The following is a 19,268-nucleotide window of genomic DNA, read 5'->3' as shown; positions in this document are numbered from 1 at the left end:
CAGATGGCATGGCAGAGGGGTGATTCAATGGAACAGAGACACACGGAGTAACTAACTAACTAACACATGATGTGGAAATGCTTTCAAGGTTGTCATCAGCTTATAGCAGTTTTGAGCCTGAGGATATTTATAACAATAGCTCATGGAAAAAAAATGCCAAAGGTCCTCAACTATTACAGCAAATCTTCGAAAGGTTTAATGGAAAGAAATGTGGTGATGATTAATTTCACAGATGGGTTCCTCTGAGAGGATTATTGTGATAGTTCACAGTATAAGACCCATCCATGTGTTGACTGACTAGAGTGGAACTTCAAAAACAAAAAGGGGTCTCCAATGAATTACTAAAGGTCTGCACATTCTGGAATCCCTGAATCCCCAATCTGACAACAAGGCCGATCTTGGGAGGAGCTCTGTTAGGTGGTTCCAATTTAAACACAAAAAGGTTGCACAGGATTTTAAGATATTCATGCACACATTTCTATGCCTTGTATTTATCAAAACTCATAGTTTCATAAAATCAGTAGAACCTTAGCCACAGAGCAATCTTTTTTCAATCATGCTGGGTTGAAGGCCCTATCTGAGGATGTCTGATGGAAGCACCAAATTGTTTTTCTTTCACTTATGGACACTTTAAATCCTAAGAGAAGAGTTAAGAAAAGCAAAAATCCATAAATCATACGGTTAATTTGCAATCTCTAATCCACATTTACAATATCCATACGACATTTGTAGCTCTAGGGGCCTGAAAGTGAAAGCAAAAAAGTAGATTTGGAAGAACTTTAAGGAACCTATATTTAGAATTTGCAGGTTTATGTCTTATTTAGGGAAAAGAAGATATTATTGCTGGCCATTAAAAGAATGAAAGAGCCCCAGGGATGGTCTTTCCCCCTCTTACACTTGGTTTGTAAAATATTCAAAGCTTGCGGTCTACAATGTTGTGCTGCATTTCCACTCTGTATAGCGACGAGGGTACACACTAATTATAAAACCATTCATTATGTACAGCATGTTTTTATTACATTTAAAATGCTAATGAAGTGCTGTTACTGGCAGATCTTGTCTCCTAAAGCTGGGTGTCTTCTTAGCTCAGACACTTTCAGACTTGACAACACATCAAACACAGTTTTTTCATTCACGTCAAATATCATCTACTGTAAATCTAAGTTTCATCTAACATCACACTTCCTTTGTGACCACTATTTATAAATCCCTCAAAAGTCCTTTTACTTGTTTAAATTTAAACATTGAAAACTGTCGTCTGTTAGACCCATTTTAAAGAAATTTCGAATAAAATAATGATGAAATGAATAGCAATTGTACATAGCTATAGAATGCTAATCAGCTTTTTGATCTTAACGTTTGTAAAATGAAGCCAGAAATATGCTTGAGGCCAAAACAAAAATTATCTCCAACGACTTTGTTTACACCATTAAAATTCTAAGAACTTCCCACTCAGACAGCAACTTGTTCATGTGTCAGTTATGGGTCTCAGTGATCATGTGGTATTGGAAAGAGGCTAATGCCAATAAAGAGGCCCTTTAAAACCTTTATTCCCAATGTGGGAAAACATTTATGCTGAAGTCTTTGACATCACAATGGGAGAGGAGGCGTCATTGGAATGGATCTTTCAGTAAGGCAATTAGTCATTATTTAGTCCTTAGTGCTCCAAAACCACATATCTTTACATTGTAATGTTGCAATAAAGCCATCTGCCCTCACTGTTGGTGAAGTCACTGAGTGAATTTAAGGTTTACAGAGAATAGATGCTACAAGCTATGGAATCTAGTAAATCTGCTTGGAAAAGAAATCGTATTTAAGTTACCCTTAAGCCAAGAAAAAATTTGGTAAAACTAATGCTTATTATAATAGTTTGGATGTCTAATAGCAATTGCAAAAAGAAAGTGTGAAACAAATATGAGATATTCTGCAACTCAGTGGTAGGAGCATGGCGCTAACAATACCAAGGTTGTAGGTTCGATCCCACAGAATTGCACATACTTAGAAAGAAACGTACAGGATAATGCAAAGTTAGCCGCTTTGGATGGAAGAATCTGCCAAATGTAAATATTCTAAAAAGAGTAAATGAACAATTCATATTTTCAAGATAATTAGAAGAAATGATATACACAAAAAAAGAAAATACAAAGTTGGTCGCATATTTTGATGTGAATAACGTATTTAATGTTCAGCATTGTTGTATGCAGTAAAAAAATTCAATATTTTTAGTATTTCTGGCATTTTAAAGCAAAGCTTACTATCCATAATTGAGCCATTGACACAGCTAACCTTAAGGCAGCGGACTACTTGTCTTAGTAACTACTGCCCTTTAGGCAAATAATTTACATGGCTTCATACATGAATAATTCAGCAACATGATATATCACAAAATATGTTTGACATATATTACATCTGGATAAATTAGCATTGTCAAAGGGATACCCCACCAAAATGAAAAATCGGTCAGCATTTACTCACCCTCAAGATATACATTTCTTTGTTCTGATGAACATAAAAAAGATATTTGGAAAAACTGACACTTCTGAAAAATGATTTTATTATTCTTTTGTTCTGTTGAACACTTTTTGTTCTGTTGAAATTAGGAAAGCAAACCCTTTTAGAGCATTGACTACCAATATTTTTTTTCTACGATGGTAGTCAATTATGTCCCAGAAATGTCAGCTGCTAACATTTTTCCAAATATCTTCAACAGAACAAAGAAATGTATACAAAACTTGGGGGGAGTAATTCATGACAGAATTTTCACTTTCGGATGGAGTATCCCTTTAAATAATACTGTCATGCAATACAAAAATGGTTTAAAGTTTACAAGGTTAAAGGAGCAACACAGTTTATCCACTGCCACTTCTTCTGTCCCGACACTTCAATATACAAACTTCTTTCTCCAGACTAATGAAACCTCTGAAACACTGGAGAACATAAAACCACCCGACAGAGTAAAACAACTTAATAATATGAATTATTTAATTATTAAACCAACTTACAGCATTAAAGATACCGGTGTAGCGCTGCAAAATCAATCAAAGCCTCTGGTCTGCAGACATTAAACTGCTAAAAGGAAAAAAATTGTAACACTGAATTCACACGGAGCGTCAGCGCTTCTCATTTACTTTGGGTGACGTCATGCGTTGCCGAACTGAATTGTGGGCCCGTCAGTGTCCCTTTACTGGCTTTCGTTCCGGCAAGAAGTTGAACATTTCTCAACTTTTCTATCACCAACGCAGGCGTCAGTCAATAAGATCACCTTATGCAAATAACCTAGTGCAGGCACAAGCCTGTGTTCATGCAAGACCGTAGAACAATTTACCTGGCTGTTGTCACTATGACGGTGGCGTCGGCCATGCTTCAGACACGCCCTCCATCAAGAGTTAATGCTGATGCCCTGTGTGATAGGAGCGTTATAAGCAGATTTTGGTTGACAAAATGTCTCAGGTGTAAGTTAAATCCTCCTAATCTCTCTCTTTATCTCCCTGTGTCGGTCTCACCTTTTTTAATTGCCTCGACATTTTCACACATCACATCCTTGTGCATTGTAGAAGGATTACGTGTTATAAGTGGCTTTTTCCGTTTCCTGACTTGTTTGGATTGAAAGCTCACCGAATTCCTTCAAGCTCGACAGCCATTTTCCATTATGTTAAATCTGGATCTTCTGCACCTTCACTTCCTCCAAAGCAATATCAACAGGCTTTCGCTTCCTCTCCTGTGCGTCCCTCCTGATCTAGGGTGTTTCATTAGCGACCTGGAGCCTGGCAACTGCAGCACGCTTACAGACTTCTTATGAATACACACAGCAAGCTGCCTCTGCTGCCCACCACTATAATTGTTATTCTCTTTGGTTAAACTCATCTCTCCAGGGGCTGGAGCCAATCTTTACAGCTTGTTACAAATCTCATGACAAGTAAACGAGACATGCGTTGCGGAAACAGACAAAGTGGTCGTCCTGCATCCAGGCTTGCAATATACACTAAATGGGTTCATCAATGTCCTGATGTTATCTGTTCCCCTAGGCCCCCTGACTCATGGTCCGGGGAGGAAGGAGGTGAGACCAAACCTACGTTTTCAATTTCTGATTTGCTGTTAGTATAACTCGAGTCTATTATAATCTCAGAGCTTTGCTTAAAATCATTGCCATTTCATTTACGAGCCTTGCTGTCATCCATAACACCTGTTTACAAATCTTAAATCATTGGACACGTGTTCAAAGCGTTGCAGAAGCCTTTTTACTCACATTTAATATGGTCTTCTGCATTCTGGTATTTATCTGCATGAGGAAAAAAGTAATTATGTGATACTTTCCTTTCTGTGGCTACAGAGAATACTTTATCCACACCCAGCGCTGGTTGTAGAATATGGCTCGGATAAGAAACGCCGTTTGGGTGATTATTACTACTTGTAATCTGTCACAGCACGCTTGTTTATTAAAGGATGAACATCACGGAATGTGTTTGACTATATTAAAACAGCACGGCAGAGAATATTTACACTGAGGGAGGGATAGTCCCTTAGCTAATCTCATTATGGACTACACCCAGTTGGCAGTGAACAGCATAATATCAAAGATTATTTTCAAATCTAGCCTCGGATATACCCATAGGGGAGTCCAAAGTTCATAAAGGGTCCCTTGTGTTGGACATTTGGGGTAGTAAGGTAAAAGGGGTACTTTCCCATGCCCTTCATAAACCCGAATCCACTTACTGATTGTGCAAACAAAACGGATTCATTTGAGTACTCTTGCGAATGTAAGATGATCGAAAGGCTTGGTCTTTTCTTAGAGCTTTGACGGACAAGTTCACTTAAATAATAAGGACAGCTTCTATTTGGTCAGGAGGGTGAGCAGAGGCCTTGACCTGCACACCAAGGAAGGAGTTCAAATATCAGAGGGGTTGAAACAGCACCGGAAGGTTAAGCAGCACAGCGCTGCAACTTTCACCGGTCTATAGATGACTACCTGGCTACAGTTTGAAATTGCCCAGCAAGATATTTTTGAGAGACAGATGTATGAGGGCAAGCAATCAAGTTTGCAATAAAACCCCTGTTTTCCACATGAATCGGATGCAATTACTTTTGACCCCTGATGTCCAAGGGACCAAATTCCACAGAAAGGGCTGCAGGATACTATGGTATAAATATAGCCCATACAGGTCACAGTTGGTCACAAATGGAGTCAGCGAAGCAACAGATCTCAAGCCATTTATAGGATGTACGAAGACTGACGTTTTATAACTGAGTAAAAAGACACAATAGTTTTGATAACTCCAATAACTTCAAGGTCCAGTGACCAAAAAAAAAGAGGTCCCGTCCACAGTTTATCACCAGCATGCTGAGATTATCTAAGCAACAGGAGAGAGAGCATAATCATCTCTTCTTGCTGCCTGTTTCCCACCTGAGACAAAGAAATACCGCCACGTTGCCATGGCAACCGTTACAACAGTACAAGAACTTGTCTCTTTAGAACCAGTTGAATTGTGGGGAGATCTTGAAAGGTCATGTACGAACAAAGGGCTGGACTTCCAAGAGCTTCCCACTGTTTGAATGTAATTATAAAATTACTTGAACAGAAAAAACGTTGTGTGCGCATTGAAAGTGCTGCCTGTCACACAGATACAAACATCTGGTGATTTACAAACCTGATTCAGTTTGTAAAGAGGTTTGTGTGAAAGAAAGGACAACATGACGTTATTTCTTGGATGTCACAATTTTAAAAAGCAGGGTAGCAAACATAACGTGTAAAGACTTGTACACACTGGGCAACGGATAAGCACTTATCGCGAGCGTTTTTCGAGACGTTTTTCGACGTAAATACCCAAGCGATTTTCCCTGGCGATGAGCCGATTGAACGTGCAAATTCACTCCCTGACATAGATGCCGCCTAATGAAATAAATGAATACATTTTAAATTACAATTCCAATTTTTTGTGGAATTTTGTTCAATTTCATTTGGAAATGGACCAGAATACAAACTGAAAAATGATGCATCTTCTTGTTTACAAGGACGTTTAGGTTAAAGTTTTCACTACAATGATTATAACATGTTGAAATTATGACCCTATCCTTGAGTAAATTTTTATGCTGGTTAAAGGTTTATGTTAAATAATAGTTAATCTAAAATAAATAAAAAAATACATGAAGCACCAATAAATATGTTCCAATACACTATTTCGATACAAATACATCAAAACATGTTTTGTACGTTTTGTGACCTTTCAGAAACAGCAACCAACCAAGATTTCCGTGATAAGAAACCACAGATGTGAATTTTCATCCGGTAATTGAGAAATACTGAATGACAAAATAAAGGGATGAAACTGGCTTCAACATGGCTTACAATAAGAAATGTGGAAACAAAATTTGAAATGCACTTTTCTTTGGAGACACACACCAAACTGTTATTGTGCTGTGGTACATACCAATCGGCTGGTGATCCGAAGAGATATCTGACTGGGCTTGCAATACTGCAGACCTTCGGTACACCACATGTACTCTTCCACTTTCTTCATGTTCCTGGGTTCCTCGTTCCAAAGGCTCTATGAAGTACTCATCAGAATCGGTGCGAATCATACCAGCCTAAGAAGAAAACAAAACAACGTGTGAGTTTTGAGAGCAATTGAAATCTTTCATATAAAACACTCATAAAATGTCAAGGAAGATATGTTTGTATAAAGAGGTGTGGGTTCATATTCAATTCTTTTTTTTGATTATCTTTTAAGGTTTTGTAGCGTAGAAAACGCAAATATATTGCAAGATTTACCGCCTATATCGTTAGAACACTGAACCTTATAAACTTTCTTTAGCAATGTATATCACATCCCAGAGGTTTATAAATTCGCTTTAATCAATAAAGATCCAGATGACTTTCACTGAACATATCTATAAACTACATGACACTACTGACAAAGAGTGCCATTAAATTGATTAAATACTAGAATAGTAAAACACTTTGTTTTCTTTCGTAATATGCCAGTTACTTTAGTTCCTAAAGTGTAGATCTTAACTTAAGATTTGAAACCCTGAAAATGCATCACGGCCCAAAACAGGTTGAGAATGTCAGCATTATGCAGATTTGACAGTCAGCAGATGAAGTGCGTTCATGAATGTAAGTGACTTTTATTACGTGGGGGCATCTGTACCAATAAATCTTCCAACTAAATGCAAGAACCCTGCCAAGACACGTCATATGGTCTTGTTGGCAGGGATGATGTTCAGTTTTTCCCTCATTCATTAAGGCTTTTATACAACATACAGTCAATTACGGCATATGAACAGGTAAAACGTCTTTAGCCAGAGCTAAGCAATACATCAAACATTTTACAGCCTTACAAAAAATGTAATTGAGCCCTGAGAGAGTTCAGATTTGATGTTTCTTCCATGATTCAGTGACTGATAACCAAAATGATATACACTTTATTGAGCATACTTTATATACCAATTCTTACATATGCACACACTCATACAAACAAGACATTCTCAAACAGGAACCAATCAAATGCATATATTATTAATTTAAGCAAACATCTCCAAGCAGGTGAGTCCATCTAAGTGCATTAAACAAATTATACACATTGAACAAAATTATAATTTTTCCCATAGGGAAATTAACATTTTTCATGAGCTGAACTTAAAGATCTAGACTTTTTCTATGTACACAAAAGGCCCATTTCTCTCAAATATTGTTCACAAATCTGTCTACATCTGTGTTAGTGAGCACTTCTCCTTTGCATCAGCATCTTGATATGCCACACCTGTGAGGTGGATGGATTATCTCGGCAAAGGAGAAGTGCTCACTAACACAGATTTAGACAGATTTCGTTCAGCTCATGAATAATGGTGGCAAAAACAAAAGTGTTGTGTTTATAATTTTGTTCAGTGTATATTCATGATATAATTCATATGTTTTCACTGTTTCACATCTACCAAAGTCACTACAAATCATACTAACTCATGCCTGCACGCCTCATCTCAGTCTACAATATGTGCTCACTCCTTAAGTGAGAATTTCTCCATATGCTCATGTTTGTATACACGAGGATCTGTGCGCGTGAGCACTTGAATTTGAAAGTACAGTACATTAATTCAAGTGTGTATGTGTGTGTGTATAGACAGGGGACCAACCCCCTTGCTCTTTTAAAACAGTCTCTCAGTTTAATTCAGCACCCCAGGCCCCCAAATTCGGCCTCCTGTACACAGAACTGCCTCTCAGAACCCTTGCTTTGGAATGTGCTGGTAAACTAGCTCTCTTTCTTGCTCTCTCGCTCGATCTTCTATGTCCTTGTCTGTCATTACCCAGCCACACCTTCCCAGGACCATCCTGTGTGCACCAAGAACACATGATGGGTCCCTCCACACCTGTTGCCTGAACTCTGTACCACACCTCTGCCCTCAATGATCAGTGTTTTGCTTATTAAATTATTCAACATGTGGTAATGTATACACCTGCAAATCGATTGTGATGTTCTTTATTTTTAAGTCATTCTGCATAAAAGCATCTGCTAAACCAGGGGTCGGCAACCTGTGGCTCTTCTGTGGAAAAAGAGCTCTTATTCCTGACTTTCTTTATATATTAACCACAATTTAAATTCTGAAATATAAATAAAAATCTCTATGACACAAATAAACAAAACAAGACCAACAATGTAAAATCTGCAACTGGTCCAAGCGGGACTCGTACCAGTCAAAGAAACGGCATGCGGTTGCAAGCCAACCGAGCTAGCCCCTAGACTAGCAATGATTTATATTGAACAACGCATGAGCATAGTGAGAATTCTGCAATCATTTACCCGACCTCTTGACTTTACAAACCTGTATGAATGTATAATTTATAAACCGTATAAACACAAAAGAAGATATTTGAAAGAAGCACGGAGTTACTTAATCGCGTGCAGCGTATGACGTTAATTGAGCACCACCGATTAAGAAATCGATGTTTTAATATTAATACGGCGATCCAAAGCACGCAAATTGTGGTCCTGTTGGCTTTCGATAGTAGAGCAAGTAAACCCAGAAGAGGAGGGGCTATGTATATTAGCTAATACATTTGCATTTTGAGTGGTGTAACTTAATGTCGATCGGCGCGCACGGCGTTACTTAAACACGTGGCGACGTATGACTCTGAATAAGCACCAGGAGGCGCTTATTTAACGCCTGGTGGCGTTAAGAAATCGCAGTTTTAATATTAATACGGCGATCCAAAGCACGCGAATTGTGATCCTGTTGGCTTTAGATAATGAACTGACTGCAACACGCGTGATTCTCACTGTGCGTTCAGACCGCAGGCCTCGAGAGCGTCAAAAATGAATTTGTCTTCCTCTGTACTGTATGAGGAGGAAATGAACACATGAACTTCAATTCCTTTCAGAACATTTTAATGAGTGAAGCTAACACACACTAAAAAATAAACGTCTTCTGAAGACCTGCCAAAATAAAAGTCTGGTTAACTACAGTAGTTCTTACCAGGGACTAAAAAGTATGAATTGCTAACGCCTACGTTTAATAAAAATCGCACTATATTCCCACCTAGTGGTCCAACTTGGTAACTACTACATTACATGCATAACTTGTCTTATTGTCATTTAAAGTTTACACATATTTTGCACTCCAGACAATTTTTTTCGGTGGGAGATGGCCCATAATGGCTCTTTTGGTCGAAATGGTTGCGGACCCCTGTGCTAAATTAACAAATCAAATGTGAATTGCATATCCCACCAATATTCTTGAGACATAAACTAGAAATGAATAAAATAATTATTGGGAAAGGACATCTTGACTGTATCCAATTATTTTAATAATACATTCCAATAATGTTCAAATTCTGGAATCTTCTGAAGGAGAGAATAGATTGCAGACTAGAAACATAGACGGATGTTTGATTTGCTGGGGTTTGCGCTAACTTTAGACGTGAAATGATGTGATATTTACATTTATATTAGTAAACCTGGACAGCAAAAGCAGTCTTATGGGTCAATTTTTCGAAATTGAGATTTTTAGATAATCTGAGAGCTGAATAAATAAGATTTCTAATTATGAGTTGTTAGAATAGGACAATATCTGGCTGAGATACAACCGTTTAAAACTCAGGTATCTGAGAGAAAATTGCCTTATAAGTTGTTAATTAGAGGCACCGTGGAAGGCCATTCACTCACAAAAATAAAGTTTTTATATATTTAAGGTAGGGAATACCTTATCTTCAAGGAACATGATCTTTACTTACTATCCTAATGATTTTGGGCGTAAAAAAAAACGATAATTTTAACCTATACAATGTATTTTTGTCTTTTACTAAAAATGCTCCTGTGCTACTTAAGACTGCTTTTGTGTTCCAGGGTCTTCAAGTCTACTTGTTGAGAAGAACCAGCATAAGAATGACTGGTGTCAATATCCTGACCGAAGATGTAGAAGTGACAGAGGCACTAAATTAACTTTTAGCTGTTTGTTCTTCAGTGTGGCATATGCAAAAACCTTCATTCACATAATAAATTTCATTTCGGGCTATTTGTTTGACCGTTGTAGTGGCTACAAAAACTCTCTATCCTGATTTCCAAATTGTGCAACCATATTTATGAACCAAATATATGATATAGGCCATAATGAACCTTTTAGTTTTTGGTTTAATGTGAGTTTGTACATTTAAAGACTCAAGAGATTGTGGTTAAAAGCTTTCACACTAAAATTGCTTTTAGTGTTGTTTCACTAGTAAGTAAACACATTTCTTAAATTTGTAGATTATGTATCAATTATTTAGGTGCTATTACTTCCATTACTCAAAATATTGAATTATCAAACTGTTCTATAATTGTTTGTATTCCAAGTGTAATTCTACTGTGTGTACTTAATACAGTAATACATATTTTAATCATATTTCCAATAAAGGAAAAATAAAGTGAAATCCATAAAAATGAACCATAAAGATAGAACCTCAAAAGGTTCATTAATGGAATCTTTTCCCAGTCTGCAAAGAACCATAGGGTTCTATTTATTGAAGCCTTAAAAAGGAGTTCCATATATGAAGTGCCTAATAGAACCTTTTATGGATCTTTTAAGAGTGTATAATATTCAGATTTGGGTCCTGATGTTCTCATGGTCCCAAAATACTGATGGTAATGCTGAAGAGGTTTATTATAAAAACGCAGACATACTGTACCCACACACCCCAAAGCAAGTAAAAGACTGTGCACTTTGCTCGAGGACAGAATCAGCGATGTACTGTGCAAAATATTTCCAGATCTACCTCACTAAACCATTCTCTCCTGCCCGCATATTCATCCCAACAGATCCACAGTTCAATGAGTCAAAAGTACCGCATGGACAAATAAAACAATCAAGTAGAAATAAATGTATTTATTTAAATTATTTAAGTCAATTAGTTACCCTATAGAGCAGGAAATACATGTTTGACGGTCAAAAAACTCTGAGGCCTATAAGGAAAACAAGAGGAATTGAGGAAGCTCATTGTAAATTCCTTATTCCCAGAGCACATTCTCTTTTGTCTAAGTTTTGAAATGATGCAGTTTCTCTGCAATTGTTTCCGATCTCCACTGTCAGAAAAAAGTCAGAACCACTATTGCTTACTTCTTATTCAAATACGTACCGATTCTCTACAAATGGATTAAAGTTGAAGAAAAGTTTTAAATAATATTACCTAAAAAAAGTTAGATCCAGTCTATAGGCCATTACTGTTGCTATAAAAAATAAACCGTTTTTATTTGTAAGTGTACTGTAAAAGGTTATCTGCTCTCGGCTAACAATATGGCTATGCCTGATGTATTACCAGTGGAATTTATTATAGACAAGAAGAAAGAATTGGTTTAGTGGACGAAGTCTGAACAATGAGTCTTGAAAATAAAATAATCTTTATAAACGTATTTTATGCTTTGTGAATCATTTTTATACTTATTGGTGTTTGGGCTCTTAGTATCCAAGGATACCAGAACAGAAAATGCTAGACAGAGAAAAATCTTACGCAGAGAGAAATCGTATGTTTCTTTAAATTTGGATGAAACTAGAACTGCATTATAATGAAGCTGGGGCGAGATAAGGTAAATAATGTAGCAAATAACCTCCTGACAAAAATACAAATAATCACAATCAGTGAAAATATTAATGGCTATATAATGTCCCCGCTTGGAATTGACACTGCCGGTGGGCAACACACTATGGTGGTCACCTCTGTTACCCACACACTGACCAATGAGCAGCTTGCTTTGTCGAGTGGACAATCACAGGTGGCTGGACAGAGCTTCTGCCATGCCAGTACCCAAATAGCAGCCCGTGAAAAAGGATCAAGCGTTCTGTGTTCCATCAGTTTAATAACTCCACCATCCGCGCCAGCCAAGCAGACACCAGCTATGGGCCAAGACAAACATATGGGATTCAGCTGAAGGGGTCCAGTTTTCTAGGACTGCACTGCAGTCTAAACTTCTTAAGGAGCCGGTATGAACGTGCTGTATTTAAAAAAAACGACTGCCACTTTCAAAAAAGCTTGGATTCAGCCAAGACACTGCTACCTTTCACCCGCCATGTTGTTTAAAGGTGTGTTTGGTTTAAAGAAATGTGTGTAAACCTTCGTCATCATTACCTGCCATTTTCATCCCACCTTTAAAAGGAACGTTAAGGAAAAACTTATGCCGGTTAATTTCTTTCACTGGCATAAAAAATGGGAAAAATGCGAAAGTCATCTAAGCCAAAGAGAGTATGAGGAATGGAGGGAAATCAAAATACGCACGTGTACAAAGGAAAAGTAACATAGTAATCCGCTTTACACTGTGCTTTTCAAATTATCTTATTTCAACTATATAGCATTCTTGTCATGACCTAAAATTATGCCTTGACAAAACATTCAGTAAAAACAACAACAATAATCGATCAATAACTGCTCCTGTAGTTCCTGTATTTAGCCAACATTGTAAAGCATGCACATTTGTGCAGGCGATCCATTATAATAATGAAGAAATGTTATCTGAGTTGCAAGCTTGCCATCTAAATTGGATCTGATGAGATAAAAAAGACTGAGTACTGCCAAATAATGCCAAGACAATACATTTTCTATTACTTGTGACACTTTTACAGATTACTGCTTCTCTTAATAATTCACTTACAATGTACTTACTAAAAACGAAATACTAAAATCAACTTGATTAAGTGTTTGTGCTCTTGATATAAAAACCATAAAAAAGCACACATGTGTAAGTAATTTAAAGAATAATAAACCAACTTAAACATATGAAACTATAAAGTGAATCTAAAGCAATAAAAACATTATTACATTATAACAACCTCACATATTTTTACGTTTATTCACCACATATAAAAAATAGAAATAGTAGGTGATAATCTTTCAATTAAATTTTGCAAGTAAAACAGGAGAATACAATGTAAATCATTCATTTCTTTTTAGTGCCACTCTGTTAAAAGAGTAAACATTTACCCACTGCTTCGAGTGGTGGCAAGACCTTCATGCCTAAATCAAAACAGAACTGAGTGCTGCTAGTGAACAGGCTCCAATGTCCAGAGCAATGACAACAGAAAATGTGGTCACATCTTAAGTTAAACTGGTCATGAATTAAAAATGCATAAACATATTAATATATTAATAAAAGCAACCAACACGCATGGCTGGAGTTGCTGTTCCCCGGCCTTTACTGGGGCAAACCCAAAGAAAGATTCTGCCTCTGCATATCCTCAAACACCTCCTCTCCTCAACCTCAGACCATATACCAAAACAGCTCTGGGGTCAAGCCTCTGCAATAAGCTAAAGTTCTCTCGGCTGAATCAACAAAGTACATCAATAACTATTAGTGAATACAACTCTTGTGCATGGCTGAGTTTCTCGGGGTGAAGGAACTGGCTGCATTTCTTTTTCAATTAAAGGCGACCTTTTTCTGGATATGCTAAATCCCCCACATGCCCTCTTCTGTTAATGAGAAGCATGCAGCTGTTCTTTGCAGAAACTTGACAAATTTGATTCAAAGAAATGATGAGAGGCTTATTAAATGTAAAGTGGGGATTTGACTTCAATCCAAAAAATCAGTGCATCTGTTTTCTCCAGCGTCTCTTTGTCACTTTGGATAATACTATTACAAATGAAAGTTTTGCCAGTAGGAACAAACCCATGAACATTTTTTGGACTGCTGCCAGTTGTATTACAAAATTATTCATTTTGATGCCTTTTAAGTGCATTAGGAAACAAAGAAACATACAACTCCATAAACTGTAATAACCGTAAACAACACGTACACCTTTCGTGAGCTAAATGATCCAACAACAGCCTAGGATCCATCATTTCTAGCTGAGATGCTGAAAAGGGTCACAGAGTTCAGCCAACATTTGGCGAAAAACATTTGGTGTTTGTGTTCTCAAGATGGTTTCTGAGTTTAAACAATGTTGTGTGGACTGAATAAAATCCTCACCTGAGTTTGAATACAGTTAAGGGATTGAAACTCAAGAAAGTCAGGGAGACTTGCCAATGCAGCTCACAAAATGTTTTTACCACAAAATACAACCCCTTTATGACACCAAATATTGCTGCTCAGTTTTATCTTTCAACAAGTCTATGCATTACGTTTTCTATATCAGCAAGTATACAGAAGCAGTCCCCAATAAGTGACCTCTGTCAATATTGTTTTATGAGGTGCTTAATCCATATGAATTTGTGCGATGTGTATCATACATTAACATACAATTATGAAACAAAGCAATACTCAAGCCCATCCCCTAACCTCAACGCTTAAATCTAACGTCACTGTGTTAAAAGCAAGTTGTACTAAAATGTACGAATAAGCTTGTACAATTTCATACAAATTTGCCACTTCGTAAAAAAGTAACAATGTTTTTATAGAGATGTGTCGATTTATCAGGCAATAATTAGTATCGAACATCGAAGCAATTTTTCACAGTTGGCTATCGGCTGATAATTTAACAGCCAATGATCTGGGTGGATATATCCTGTCAATCAAAGAGGACAGGGAAATGTAATGAATTTGTGTATAGAAAATGTTAATAGACATCAAAAGTTTGTTCAATAGTCATGAATTTATAACATTCAGAAAGTTAAGAAAATATAAATTGACTCTAGGTTAACCTAAATTTAGGTTAACGGGAGTTAAAATAACCACCATACTATCGGAATCGGTATTGGCAGATATCACTCCGAATAATAGGCTATATGTAATAATAGTACATCCCTTAGGTATGCAGCTGAGAGAATGAAGTTCATAATGCACGGTTAAGCTCAAGTTAATTGGATGGCGGACACTGCGACACGAGGGGTGGCAGCATTTGCGTCTGTGCTTAAACGATCTCTTATAAAACCTGAGATATATAACACTGTTGACGGCAAAGTTATTATTGAGGATGAATTTATCAATTTTCTTGCTGTTAAAATTAAGACTCTAAGCCAGAATGAAATTGTTCATTGGCCTGTTGGCCGCAAAGACGTTTGATTCTGATTGGATTGAGGGCCTCAAAGAAGGTGCTGTTTGAATTACTGTATGTCCACCAACTCAACGGAAAGTTTCTCATAAAGGGCCACAGAAAGACGTTAATAACATCTTCTTCAGATTCTCCGAAGTGGAGTCGTGTGGTAAAAAAGGGTCGTCAACAAGGTTTTGAGAATCCTGCTGTCACTAAATCAAGGTCGCTTCCTGTTATTCTCAGGCAGAAAGTAAAGTCAGGTAATGTCAATTGGTTAAGACCAAACTGGCCTCCAATTTAACACCCGACATTGATGCCTTGACTTTGTCTGAGTATTTGAAAGAAAAACTTGGTCGCATTGTTGTTTGTTTGAGGATTGAAACTGCGCAAAGCAGATAAAGTTAATTTAAAGAATCTGTTGAATGTAATCAAGTCAGTGAAATGTATGACCCACAGCTCAGGCCTGAAGGAGCTCTTTTTAGACGATATTATGAGCCGCGTAGAGTGGGAGTCATTGGGTCTAATTCTGCACCAGTCACTGCGGAGTGTGCGCACTCGGGCATTATAAACAAGTATTGGTGCCACCATGGACATTTGGGTTGTGTCATACAACTGTCGTGGTCTGCGTGTGGGCCAGAGTGATGGGGATAAAGCTCGCCGTATGGTTGTGGACAGCCTTTTGGGGAAGATTTTATGCCTACAAGAGACATTTTTAGCAATGCAGGATTTAGATAAAATGAATTCTCTTAATGAAAACTGTAATGGTGCTGGTGAATCCACAACAGATCTGGGTATGGATTTGAAAAAAAATTATAATAATAAAAATTTGGACCTTGGGTCTGCAATAAAGTTTTTATATATTTTTATATACATATTATATTATATATTACTATTGGCTCTCAAGCCTCAAAATGGAACCAAGATAGCACCGTAAGATAAATTCATACTATTCATGCACTATTTTCCAAGTCATCTATGCCAAACATACTGAAATCCATGTCATTATTCAATCTCAAATCAAATAATTCAACTCAGTATGCAGCTCCAGGTCAAATCTGACACTTTTGGAGAATGATGCCCTGAAGCGGTTGGACAAATAATTTGATTTTAGACTGAATTGTGAAATTATTTCGGTATGTTTCTCACATAAACATCCGATTTGGCTCTAGGAGATGGAAACTAGTACCACATACATTTTAAATATTTTATGATACCTTCATGATGCTTTTATGTCATCAGAAATTATAAAAATGGATAGACCTCAGAAAACTTGGAATAGAAATAAATAACAACATAAAGGTTTGAAAGACTTAATCCATTAAGAAGTTGTCATATTTTAGTTAAACAGAAAAAAAATCCCACCCTTCCTTTAGAGCTTTCTCCAAAGCAAAAGCTTCATTCAAAACACATGTAAAACATGAAAAGAAAAGTCTGAAAAGAGTCAATAGACAGCGTTGGTGAAGAGTGGAATGCAAGGCTTTCAAATTCTTGTTCACTGGAAAACATTATGTAACATTACAATAATAATGAATGTAAATTTAGCCTCATGGAATTACGCTGATGATGTCTGATGACGTGGAAATGTGATGATTGGAAGAAACATATTAATGCTCCTGAAACGGTCCTGAAACTTCCATATGCATATTTTTATTAAATTACTTTAGGTATTGATTGCTATCAGTAATTGAGAGACATTAAACAGACCTGCAAACACGGAAAAGGTGAACAAGATGACAGCCATATGACCGGAGAGGGGTGGGTGGATGTATTGGCTGCAAGCAGGGGTTGTATTGTCATTTACTTTAGGCTTTCGGCCTACACACGTTTTTTAAGTGCTCCACATGATACCTATGGAGAAGCAGCTAATGACATGACAATTTTGACAAATATGGATTTTGGTCAAATTTGAGATTTTCATAAACAATAAATACATTCCCTTCATCTCGCAACCCCAATGCCCTAAGTCGTAATTAAACATCTAAAATAATCGAATATAAATATAAGGACGAATATCAATCGCACCCAAGTGCCTTGGAAGAGCAGTGCTCTAGAAGTGAAAATTTGAAAGGGATACTGGCAACTGTCTCTCATAACATACCCGTTTCGATCACATGGGCGAACTGAATAATATCAACGCAATTTTCTCTTTGTCAGACACTTAGCATTCTTCACTTTCAGCAATGCTTTTCACAGGCGCAAACATGACGTTTAGAACACGTGAGTCTGGTTGGCCCAAGGACCAAAAAAGACGACACCGTTAGCTGTTATCTTGATTCTGGTTGGTCAAACGGATAGCTGCTGGACTTAAGACGTTTCAGACGCCCGAGAGTAGACGCCTAAGACCACCCTAATGAAAATAAAATCTTCGGATTTACACGTTTCACATAAATGACATTCAAAAACGCTGAATTTTTGCAGAAAAGCTATTTGCAGGAACGTTTAAACTAGGGCTGTCAAATGATTAATCGCGATTAATCACATCCAGAATAACAGTGTGTGTTGAATTAATATATGTCTTTGTAATGTGCATATTAATTTTGAATAAATAAACACATACATGCATATATTTAAGCAAAATATACAATATTTATTTTTATAAATGTTTATTTAAAATTTAAATTATTGGTAAATATAAATTATACATCTAATTATTTCCTAAATACATATATAGATGTATGTGTATGTTTTTGGGTTAATAAATACAAAATGAATATGCACGGTACACAGACATATATTATGTAAACAAAAACTTTTATTCTGGATGTGATTAATCGCGATTAATCATTTGACAGCCCTAGCTTAAACCAACATAACAAAAAAATGTCTCTAAAAATACTCCCTTCCCTTTTTTTGATATAGAACTGTCCATTCAGTTCTACTTTTACACATGTATTTTCAATTTGTCTTCTAACTCTGACATCTACGAGAGTTAAGAAAAAGGCACAGTGAGTAGTCCATTGAGAAAAGGGCTGCACACACACTGGTATGCCAGAGATGTCTGAGAGCACAGTTATGTTTACTCTTAAAACACTGTCTGCCCACTTGCGACAGCTCAGGTCTTGTACATTTCTTAGTCACTGGCACTTCTGTTTGTTGTAGGTTGTGCAGGCCCTGAACTTGATAAAGGCAATGCTAAGATAACATGTGTTGCAGGTATCCTCTAAAGGTCTCCTCTTCAAAGGGGAAGGAATAAGCACAAAATTTGACCATACGATTTTGCATGATAACTGGGTCACAATGCTTCACCTTCTTATATACTTAGTCTGAATACACATCAATCATTTTGCCTATTTTAACTACGTGTAAAATACTGACATAGTAGTAAAAAGATAATTATAACAAAAATGCATAAAGTATAAAATATATTTTCTTTGCATGTGTCAGAATACCCTCTACATTTCTAAGTCAATCCACGCAGTCAACATGAACCTCAGAACTCTGATATTAGAGGAATGCAAAGCAAGATGGAAAAAAAGCGAAGTTCAAAGTCATCTCAGCTCTGAAGTGGATCTAAGAAAGATCAGAACCCGTGAACATGCGAAATTGTAACAGACAGCGCGTGGGCAGAAGAACACAGAATCCTCTGACCATTAATGTCATTATTCTCCTGACAAAGGTGCGATGGGGATGAACTTCTGGCTCGTGGCCAGCCTCCCGTGTGAAGCTCGGCCAGGGGCACAGTAATGCAGCCAGCGCTGATTATCAATGAGAGGGGAGCTTCCTTCAGCACCCTGGCCCCAAAATACAGCAGTATGCATTAAAGGGGCCAAGCTATGACAGACGCGTAGCTGTAGATTAGCAGTGGATAAGTCTTTTTGCCTTGTGAACTCTCACTGGGAAGGGAAGAA

The 19,268-nt window shown here is 37.1% G+C and overlaps 1 protein-coding gene across 1 annotated transcript in view; it reads right to left on the bottom strand.

Annotated features, from left to right (window-relative positions):
- Positions 1-19,268, bottom strand: part of adamts3 (ADAM metallopeptidase with thrombospondin type 1 motif, 3) — an 87,578-nt gene that overhangs the window by 63,495 nt on the left and 4,815 nt on the right. The window contains exon 4 of the mRNA XM_056746867.1: positions 6,426-6,582. Within this exon, the coding sequence (XP_056602845.1) occupies positions 6,426-6,582 (157 nt within the window). The remainder of the gene's footprint in view (positions 1-6,425; positions 6,583-19,268) is intronic.

This window comes from Triplophysa dalaica, chromosome 4, assembly GCF_015846415.1.
Source record: "Triplophysa dalaica isolate WHDGS20190420 chromosome 4, ASM1584641v1, whole genome shotgun sequence".
Taxonomy (NCBI): domain Eukaryota; kingdom Metazoa; phylum Chordata; class Actinopteri; order Cypriniformes; family Nemacheilidae; genus Triplophysa; species Triplophysa dalaica.
This window is presented reverse-complemented; position numbering and strand designations above follow the sequence as displayed.